The 11,079-nt window shown below is 41.8% G+C and overlaps 1 protein-coding gene across 9 annotated transcripts; it reads right to left on the bottom strand.

The window, feature by feature from the left end:
- Positions 1-722: 722 nt before the first annotated feature.
- Positions 723-10,198, bottom strand: GTF3C6 (general transcription factor IIIC subunit 6). 9 transcript variants are annotated; one of them, XM_068938045.1, is made up of 6 exons: positions 9,935-10,198; positions 8,684-8,764; positions 5,759-5,822; positions 5,146-5,190; positions 4,895-5,008; positions 723-2,546 (listed from the first exon to the last, which is right to left on the bottom strand). In XM_068938045.1, the coding sequence occupies exons 1-6, from the start codon at positions 10,049-10,051 to the stop codon at positions 2,251-2,253; spliced, it is 717 nt and encodes a 238-aa protein (XP_068794146.1). In that variant the 5' UTR covers positions 10,052-10,198; the 3' UTR covers positions 723-2,250. The 9 variants fall into 9 exon arrangements, with proteins under 9 accessions (XP_068794146.1, XP_068794148.1, XP_068794150.1 ...); XM_068938047.1 differs by having other exon boundaries at positions 4,895-5,005; positions 9,935-10,146; XM_068938049.1 differs by having other exon boundaries at positions 5,771-5,822; positions 9,935-10,137.
- Between the last annotated feature and the right edge of the window lie 881 nt (positions 10,199-11,079).

Below are 11,079 nucleotides of genomic sequence, written 5' to 3'. Positions count from 1 at the left end.
CTCACTCTGAAAAGCTTCGGGCTATTTCAAAGGCTCTGAATGGTACATTGCTCAAAGGGTTATATTGCATTTGCACTGCAATTTTCTGTTTGACGGTGGTTTGAAAAGTTAAGGTACAAGCAACGCAAAACACACAAAATCCAAAGACCTGTAGCAGAAAAATCCCTATTCACCTACATCTAATTCACAATATTAGCAGCTCTTACCCTCCTGTAATCTAACAGCTTCTCAATCACTTTCTTTTATTGCAAGTCAGGTTGTCTCCGAATCTTCCCTTAAGTGGGTTTTTTTTTTTTTTTTTAAATCTTATATTCAAGTACTAACACTGGGAATGGACACTATTTTATCAGCAGTCTTAATGTCATATACAGCAATGACTGTCACAATATCCAAAGTACTTAACAGTACACACAGCAAGTAGCTACTGTGATGGTCTACATGCACATCTACAGCCAAGGACGCAAACAATATAAAACAAGGATGATTACTGCAGTAGTTCTGTACTCCGTCATCATCCTCATGCTGTACTCTTAACTCTAAACAACCACCACCACCACCTTTAACTGCACTTGAAACAACCAACTGGTTGAGCTTTTTTTTTTTTGGTGAAGTTAGTAGAGCTCTAGAATTTGCCATCAGCAGCAGTGGATTCATAGTACCTGTTTTCTGGAAGGAAGGATGAAAAATTGGGTAAAGAGCAAGTATGACTGCAACCATTAGGGTTAATATTAATAAAAAGAAAAGTTTAAGTATTCTAAATAACATTCAAAATCTTCAGACATGAAGATGCTCATAGTTTATAATGTACAGAAAACATTCAGAGAGACAAAAATACTGATTTCCCAGTTAAAGTAGAACAAAGAAATAGCTGTATACAACTGAAAGAAAAGGCTGCAAAAAGGTCAGAAACATACATAGTGACAGCTTTTGCAATTGGTAACAAAACATAGGAGGGAGTTGCTATGCTGTAGTGTTGACAGAGAGGAAATCTGTGGAAGCACCTGTTCTCAGCAGCAGCAGATGAGACAGCAAACACTATTCTCTCTGCAGCATGCCCAGCTTACATTATGCCAGCTCATATTATTCCCGAGATCATTATTCCAATTATAATACTACTCTGTAAGCAACACAAAAATAAAGTTTGAATAATGCTTTTAAAACTCCACTCGTTGAATAGAAAATGAAAGTTCCGAGATCTCCCTGAAGCCTACTGCATAGGCACTTCCATGGAAGATCCATACCCAGGCTGGAGAGCACCCAAAAGACCCTCTCTTCTTCTTCCCTACCCTCCTCTCTCCCTGCCCCCATTGATCAATTGCTTCTACACAGAAAACCAGAATAGGGGGATTGATGGTTTGAAACTGATGTACCATTTTATTGACTTATCTTTACTGATCCTGTCCTGTGTACAATGCTGGTGATGCCTCCTGCGACCTTTACTAACTAAAGTATTAAATAATTCTACTGGAATTAGGTAGGCGTTTCCATAATCCCCTAGTCAGTGTTAAGTATTGTTGCAAGTAAAGTGGGAAGGGAAAAAGGATTATGAAGAAATCATTTTATGCTTAAAAAAAGCTGTTTTAAAAAAATCTAATGACTCTACCAGGTATTGATCTTTTATATGAGAATAAATCGGTGGTGATCATGACATAGTCATGAGGACGAGTGTGAGAACCACTGACCCGTGGTTACAAGACCTTAGGCATAAAAGCCAAACAAACAAACAAACAAAAGGTTCTAAGATCAAAAAGTCAAGGAAGGGGAAGAAAAATGCTATAGAAAACCCAAACTAAGCAATCCGATTTGATGAGTAACAGTCTTAGCAAAAAGGTAATTACAGACAGACTTATTGAAAAAAAAAAAATCAAATAAATGTAGTGCAAGAACAGACATTGTATGTGATTGAATAACATGACATCAGGTGAAATCGTACCTGGAAGTGTCAGGACTTTATTCCCCCTCCTCATTACAAGACGTCCCAGATTGTACAAAACCAAGTTTTACATAATAAGGAACTACCTTAGGAAACTATTTCCTCCTCTTCAGTCCTGAGGTAGAGATACACACATTCCCAATTGGCATTTTTAAACAAATACTAAAAAGCTCACTAAGATCCAGACATAAGAGCAATGTGCAAGAAAATCATTTTTTGCACTATTAATTGCTCAGATATATTGGACATCAGGTCAAGGCCTTTAAAAATTGGTCCGCTAACTCCACAAAGAAATCTGGAAAGTATCAGAGCTGACATCATGGTGGGGCATCATCTAAGGCAACACTTCTAGAAGGAGAATCCTCTGTCCTAGAAGCAGGGCTGTCAGGCAGAGGAACAGAGGCTTCCGTTTCCAAGGCGTGCTCCTTCTCCAGATCACAATTCATGTCAGAGTTTCCTCTGTCGCTCACCTCTCCCTCTGAGTCTTCAGTCAATTTGTCCTGCGCCTGAGCTGACTCCTCAGAATCTTCCTTTTCACGCAGAAAGCTACAAATCATATTAGGCCTGCTGTAGGAAAAATCTCTGTCCTTGATCTGCAACCACTCCACACCATCTGACACAAAGAAGAAAAACAGATATTAGTGACAAAAGAAGTTAGAGGTGACAGCAAATTTTCGTTAAGTTCACTATTCCTTAAGGCTGAGCCAGACCAAAATTTAAAGAAAAGAACCACTTAGGCTGGAAAGCAGCCTTTCAAGAATTAGGTCCAACACTAATTTTTGTGCTTACGCTCACCACAGGGTTGAAGCTGTTCATTTTCTTTGAAAAATATGGCTAGGAGTCACAGAAATATTTGATAAAGAAAGATCAGTTTAAAAGGGCAGAGAAACTTCACTGTTGATAAATTAACAACAATACGCATAGGCAACACCAACTCTACTCTATATTTCATAGCCATAGGTTTCTACTTGCTGTCATTCAAGAAAAAAAGATACTGGAGTCACTGTGGGTGGTTCTCTGAAGTCAATAGCTGAGTGTCTAAAGAGTAGTCACAAGGGAGATAAAACCTTAAGGATCTATTAGGAAAGTAACGAAGAGCAGTAACATCATTATCCTGAGACATAACAACATGCTATGCTCACGTCATGAGTACTGCGTCTTGCTCAACCCACATGGTAAAACTAGAAAAGAAAAACAAGCACTGGCCAAGAAGTTAGCTCTGCATGGGAAAAGACACCCCTCCCAAATCGATCAAGAACCCCCTCGGTAAAATAGTACTTTTCTTCCACATGATAGAACTGTGATTTGAAAGCTAACTGCCACAAGAAATCAAAAGTATAAACATGTTCAAAAAGCGAATAGACAAGTTAAGAGGATAGAGCCTTTACGGACCACAGACATCGTTGCCCAGATGAAACTCTTGCTCAGAATATTCATGAACTGCTGGCCACTGAACACTCAGAGGATAGTCAAATAAAAGAATCACTCGTATATGCCTTACTCCTTATACCTTTCCCTGTAAGCATCTACTGCTGGCCATAGTCAGAAACACAATACAGGACTAAAATACCTTTGGTCTGATCCAGTATGGCAGCACTACTGTATTTAGGTGTCAGACATCACCTTGAAAAACTCTCAAAGTAACTTATGAAGCATTCAAAATGCTAAGAAGATATTTTACAGAGGCACTGAAAAGAATGCAATGTTTGTTCATCTAAATCTTAGTATATCTGGTAATGGGACATCAGAGACACTGTAAGAATTTGTGCCATCTTCTGAACTCAAGTACATCAAGCTATTATAACACATATCTAAGAGACTCCAAATGGAACTGGAATTCCCCTGCCCATTTAAATAGATCTTTAGGAGGTACATACTGTCAACTCTCCAGGCGTCCTGGTATGCACAGTATTAAGCTTCTGTCAGGTGACAGAAAAACTGTTTTTGAGCAAGTATCATTGCTCCCCGGAAAAAAAAACTGGCCTTGATAATAAGCAGCCCATTTTCTACTCTATTACTCTTCAAAATGAATAATTTTTGGTAATACTGTCTACTTAATTATATGGAGGGGAAAAAAAATGGTGAATGGTATTGAGAAGACGCTGACTTGTGATTAGAGTTCTAGACGACATTTCACATTTTATCTCATATGATCAAATTCCAGTTGAGTATTCCCTATCTCATGTAAAATGGCTACATATTCTTAAAATATGAAGCAGTACCACTGACCTGAGTGAAAGAAGCAACTAAAAGCAATAGGACATTGATATGGTATGACTGCGGGTAGTGGGATACTTTGTATCTGAATACGGAAAAGTACAGACTTCTATATAAAAAGATACCACTGAAATAAAGCAAACATACAAGCACTGAGTTCTGCCTACAGAACAAAAATCAACATATACGGTCTGACAGGTCTCTCTCTGCAGGTAAACTAAACTCAATTACAGTTCCCTTTAATTCAGTAAGAACAATTCAGTTATACTATATAAAACATAGAACTTCTTACCAAGGATATTACAGATTTTAAACAATTACACAGATTCAAAAAGCCATTAGGCAAATGCAAGTAAAATGAATGAAGAACTATTGCACAGAAAGATATTACCTCTAACTTCAGAACTGATGCCAAAACTTAGATGACAGAAAAGTACACCAGGCAGTATCAGTATTTGTTCGTCCTGTTCTTACACTCTTCTGTAGGCACCTCCTACTAGCCACTTCTGGAAATACTACCAGGCAGGAGGGATCTAGACTGGATCTGAGATGTCCTTTTTTTTTTTTTTTTTTTCTTCCCCCCAGATGTACGTTTGGTCCCTCAAGAAGAAAGCTGAAAATTCACATCTTCTAATTTCCTGTACACTCTTGAATCACACACTCAAACACTCCTAGCACAATCCATCAACGGATTATGTTCCTGTGTGTATTAATGTCCCTATGTGTAAGAATGGAGGCACTAACCAACATTCTCCTCGCCTTCCTTCTTCTCTGTCAAAAGTGTCCGTGTCATATTCAATTTCTTCATTGTATGGCACTTGTATTTCAGCTGTAGCTTTGGGTTGCCTTCTGCATCTGCTATGAAGAAAGGAGAAAAAAAAATTCCCAAAGTCCAATCATTACAGTGAATTCCACCACCAACTGAGCCAAGATGAAAATTATTTTGAATCTCTCGGGCTACCACAACAAACAGGACATCAAATTACATTAATTACCATGTTCTGCATTTTCTTCAAAAACCACACAGGTTCCCAAGGTATCTATGGAAAACAAAATGATAGAGTCTTAGAGACTAATTTCTATCAGCTATAGATACTGCATTCACTGGTACAACTCTGGGAATATTCACATTTCAGGTCCTTTCTGAAGAGCCAGCATTTGGTAACTACCGTGCCAACTCAGAAATAGGATTGTTAGGGTCATTGTCTGCAAGTCCCTATGAAGGGGTATTCCAGATCATTTTCTTCCCAATTTTGCCACCGTAAGGCAAATGGGAGAGCTGCAGAAAATGCCAGTCCTGCTTACATAGGACACAGTAATGCCCCAGAGTAAGCACTTACTATGCCCCACAGTCTTTCCCTCAGAAACACCAGCTGGTGCACTCCAGAGCCAGCTTCCAGGCATCCTTGCCAGTAAGCAACATGGATGCAGGGCTAATTTAGCACCGAACCCAGAATAGCGCTGCTCTACATGGTGTTACACAAACATCGCTCAGAAGTTCAGCACTTCAAAGTCCAGCGTTCTCCATTTGCAGTGAAATTAACTAATGTTAAGAAAGTTCTTTTGGTCACCTGAAAAAGGAGACAATATCCATGTCATTTTTCCTACCCTCATATTCACCAGCAAAGACGTATCTGTCCACTTGTAAAATGGGCCTCTCTGTCTCTATTCCCTACGAAAAGGGAGACAAAATTGCACAGATGTCAGGTCTCCATTAGTCAAGGCAAGCTTCTTGATATTGGACCAGAGAAGATAGATACAACAGAATCCAGATTACATCATCCAACATTAATTCCTTGAAAAGATAAATACAGTTAAAGAAAAAAAAAAAAAGCAACAGAAGTTAACAAAAGCAAAGTAAGTATTCCATCACACTATTACTGGGAAATAAAGTTTCTTTTGGTACTAGAGAAAAGAAGGTATTCCAGATTGCAAAATTTTCCTCCACCCATCAGCTTCATATGAAGAGAATGACATTTATAAAACAAAATTTAGACAAACAGATGAAAGAGTTTTGTGAAGGCCATGATTTTACAGGCAGCCAGCAGAACCCTGAAAGAGGAGGAAGGGAAGCAATCAAATTAATATTTAGCAATGTTCCTGAAATATAATAAAAGTATCTTGAGTTATTACAATGAATGCTGAGGTCTTTTGAACATCTGGGAGGAAAAAAAAAAAGTTTTCTTTGTTTTTACGGGAGGCTTAGTTAAGCAGAGGTAGCAGCTGTTAGAAAGGGATTAGCGAATCTTACTACAGAACCACTATTGTAAAACTGAAAACAACATTATTTTCATGATGATTTTTCAATCGTCATTATACATGTTACTTCACACATAGTAAGTTCAAAGAGCATGCCTACTGATACTGTTCCCATATTATAGCAAAATCAGCAACGCTGAATTGGTATAGGTAAGTTCTAGTGTGAAGACAAAAGGGGGAGGAAAAAAAAAAAAAAAAGATCAGTATACAGAGGACCAAAGAAGTTTAGATCAAACTGCAACCAGCTCTTACTGCCTCTAAGAAAAGTTATTTAACCTCAGTGGTAAATTAAGAAACAACATTTTGCATGGGTGGGTGCGTGTGTGTGTGTGTGTGTGAAAAATGAAGTTTTTTGTTAAGCTCCACCTAATACAAGTTCCACAAACTCGTAGAGTTTTGGAAAAGACAGATGGTGGGAGAAGTCCAGCATCAAGCATTACAGAATCTACTCAGTGTCAGAAGCTTCTGCCATTACTGTGTACTTAACATTATGAAAGTGCTGGAAATAGCTGTTATTAAGTTTTTTTAAAACAGAGAATAGGGCAATACGGCGGCAGTTCTATCAGCTCACTCCCTTCCTCTGCAGTAGGGCCTCATGAGTTCTACTGGCATTGAGCCCTTTCAAATATACACGTCAGAATCTCATCGTTATTCTTAATATAAACATATCTAAAAACTGTATTTTGCTAAAAACATACGAAGAGAATACATTAAGGCAGAACGTCTTTAAATAGTATATTTTAAGCATCAACATTATTCAGGTTATGAACATAAACATACGCTAAAAGTTTTCAAGATGAGGCACTACGTGATAAATCTAAACACCCACAGAACATTGCACAGTTAAGCACAAATTTGTGCTATTTTCACTAGCATTTTTAACGGATAGAAGTATTTGTAAGATCAGTAAGATTTAAGCCTCAGGATTCTTTCTGCTGTGGAAGTTGAGAATATCAGCAGCATTACGCTAATACGCGGAACATGATTTTTTTACTATAGGAAATTCACAGAAATCCAAAACTTTCAGTAGTATGTAGAAGTAAGGTTTTTAACATTCAAAACTGTTTATTTCTTTGGTCAAATTGGCATTCCACTGCAGGCTGTGCAGAAACAGAGACCACTTCCCCTTATATGAGCAGCATCACAGAAAATTTGATAAGCAGAATAACGCAAGATGGAATCTTTTTACCGGGGTTTTAACAACAGCTCTCCGTGACGCAAGATGAACGATCTCAGGGAATGGCTACTGTGGAGGACAGCAGGCATATTTGGGTACGAACAGGCTATAGTATAAATACATAAAATTTTTTCTAGCAACCTTGCAACAGAATCCCCAGGCAAAAATTTAAAACACTCATATTAACACTATTGAAAAATATGCAACAGTTCAACTACCAGTAATGAATCATTTGCGTAATACATGTCAAGTGACTTGGGTTAGACTCAGGAAACAAACTGCCTTAAAAAAAAGAAAAGCACTGTTTGTCTCTCTAACTGAGATTTTCACAATTGGTTTTACTACCTCATATACATTCTGATTAATGGCATACTCGGAGACATGCTCCTCCATCTTTGCAGCTGACCGTCTATCAAATGTCCAATTTCACCAAGTATTTGCATAGCAGTTATACTTGTACTCTCTACACAGCTCTCAATCTCAGTTTTTATTTGAGTACCAGAGAAATTTGTCCCATACAAAGAAACTAACTAAACAACCCCAAAGGCACAGGATAGGTAAGCCTGATTCTTGCAGTAACTTTGTAGGGAAGCGAACAACCTAACCTCCAAAAGCGTTTACAAAATGCTTACGACCCGATTTACATTTGTAACACTGCAGCTTGCCAGGCAGTATCTGCAAAAAAACACAGTACACACAGAATCATTTAAACAGATATGGGCTTTGTCTGCCAGCTGTGTCCAACTTATTTCAAGAAATGCACTTACCAAATTTGAATTAAAAAAAAAAAATAGTTCAATGGAACATTTTTAAAATAAGAGTTTAATATCAGAGAGAATAATGGTCCTAGCTTACAGACAATTTTTATTTTTTCCATACATTTGCCTAATACTACATTCAGAGAATACGCGACATTTCTGACATAGAAAGCCCAATAATCTGCAGCCAATTTATTGCCAAGACAAGCACGTAATTCTGTACCAGAGATGTGATCTAAATTTCATCAACTTCAAGGAATTTGGAAACAGCTCCTAAAATTCCTCCTTGTTCACATGTATACTGACTTACCCCTTTCCTATTGTGCTGTAATCACTCACCAAAATCTTGCATTTGTTTTCACATTTTTCTAAGAAGTCTGAATCAATAATTCCTGACAGTTCCACCATGACCAGTTGCTCCTACAAAATAAGTTTACAACATATATCTGTAATTTATGTATTTGAGCTAAGGAGGGGGGAGGGAAAGAAAAAAAAGAAAAAGAAAAGAGGCATTCAAAAAGTCAGATCTTCAAAACACTCCCAAAATAAGTCAGACTCCCAAATTTGACTTACTCTATTATTTTGACTACAGAAAACAACAGTGATGATACTGCAATACTCAGAGAAACGCAGTGGTCCACTACTCTGTCAGACAGCTGTTTCACACCTGAATTTCATAGTCTTTTCTTCTTAGCTATCGAGTTCATTTAGCATCCCTGAAAAACTAGGGCCAGTATGGGTATGTAATTTATGAATTACATCAGCATTATTTCAGAATACATTTTCCAAAGCTTTAATGTTTACCTACATAAGATACGGTAGCAAGAAAGTAAGTTAAGCCAAATGCTATTTTTAATGGTTACTTTTAACTGTTTACAGCACATTGACTTCAAGTCAATGCCTTTCTGTAATTGCTCTTTTTGGGTGAGGAAAGCACACACACACCGATTCTTGAAAACCTTTTCTCCAAAGACACGAAAAGTTTTCAAGGATCACCATCTGCTACATATCCGTGAAAATGCACAACGTAATATTAGAAGCGTAACAGCGAGGTTCTCCGCTTTAGGACTAGCAAAACGCTGCCTGTGTTTCTGAACGTTATGGGCGTAGCAAGCAACTGGAAGCGTGCTTTCTGACAACGCTATTTTAATAGCCTTTAAGTAAAACACTCGTTAAGGACACGACTTTCAAATCACCACCGCTGAGGAGGCAGAAAAACCCAGCGGCCAGGGGGACACTCTGGGCTCAGGGAGACGTTTGCTCTGTGCCCGACTCCACCACCAGCCCTGCGGCTCCCTGCGCCTGGTTCCCCTCACACGTCCGGCCTGCCTCAGCGCCCTTTCCCCAAGCTGCAGGGGAAAGAAAAGCCCCCGGCTGGGGCTGGGGCTGGGGCCGAGGAGCAGGTGCCTCCGGCGACGCTCCCAGCAGCCCGGCCCGGCGGGGGGAGAGGGGCCGCGGCCACCGCCCACGCGCGGGACACGCCCCGAGAGGGGGCCGGACCCGGCACCCCGTGTCCCTGCGCCTAACGCTGCCTCAGCGGAGGGGACGGCAGCGGCCCGATGGTGCGTCCGGGTGCCGGCGCCGACTAACCTCCACCTCCTCCTCCTCCTCCTCCTCCTCTTCTTCTTCATCTGCCTCCTCTTCTTCTTCTTCTTCTCTTCTCTCGCCCTCCTCCATCACCTCTGCCGCCGCCGCCATGTCTTCCATAAACTCTTGTTTCCTCCCCGGCCCTCAGCGCACACCACGTGAGCCCAGAGCCGCCATCTTACAGGCCGACCGCTCCCCCTCTCCTCCCTCCCTCCGGCGGGGCCAGGCAACGGCTCCAACGGCCGCGGCGCGGCGCGGCCCCGCCCCGCCCCGCCCCGCCCGCGAGCTGCGGCGCGCGCCGGCCCTCCCCCAGCAGGAGGTGCCAGTGAGTGCGCGCGCGCGCCTGGGCGGCCGTTAACGGTCCGAGCTGAGTAACGGCCCAGGCGCGGGGGAGGGGGGGAAGAGACGGTCAGGACGGCCCGGCGCCGCGGCGGGCAGCCATGTGCGGGGCCCTGGGGAGGAGAGTGGAGCTCGGCTAGGGAGGAGCCCGAGGCCGGGTTGCGGGGGGTAAAGTCCAGGACTGCGAGAGCGGGAGGAGGGGCGGGCAGCGGCCGGATTTCGGCGGGTGAGGAGGGAGAGAGGAGAAGTGGCGACATGGGGGAGTTCCCCCCCTCCGGGGAGGGAAGGGCCTCCCAGGGTCTGAAACGGGCGTCGTGTCCCTCTGCCTGCCCGCTCGTCGCGACCCGTGTCGTGCCCGGCTGTGCTCGCGCCGCCTTGTCTGCAGTCGTGCTTTCCCCCTCTGAGGCTTTCCACAGACCTAGCGTGGAGTCACGTCCCGTCGCTCAGTCTTCTTTTGCCAGGTTGAACAAGGCAAATCAGCGCTTCTAAAAAGCATCCCCCTTTCCGTCTTCGTCCTCATAGCCCTTCTCTACGCCTGTTGTAGTCACTTCTTGTGTGCGAACGCTGTATGCACGGTTGCAGACTAAGTCTTGCCGAATCCTTCCTGAAGTGGCAGGAGCACTTCCATGCTTCAACTGAAAATGCTTTGCTCTGTGCATGGTTAGACTGTATTTGCCTTTTTCATGGCCTGCGCCTGATATCTCCTGGTTTTCTTGTCAGGTTCATGTGCATGCCTTTCCTGTTTCCTTCAGATAAGGTTTTCTGAGGTAACGTGATTATTTCTTTTTCAGTACAGGATCTTGCACTGT

The sequence above is a fragment of the Struthio camelus genome, chromosome 3, assembly GCF_040807025.1.
Source record: "Struthio camelus isolate bStrCam1 chromosome 3, bStrCam1.hap1, whole genome shotgun sequence".
Classification (NCBI taxonomy): Eukaryota; Metazoa; Chordata; class Aves; order Struthioniformes; family Struthionidae; genus Struthio; species Struthio camelus.
Note: the sequence above shows the minus strand (reverse complement) of the source record. Positions and strands in the feature narration are given on the sequence as shown.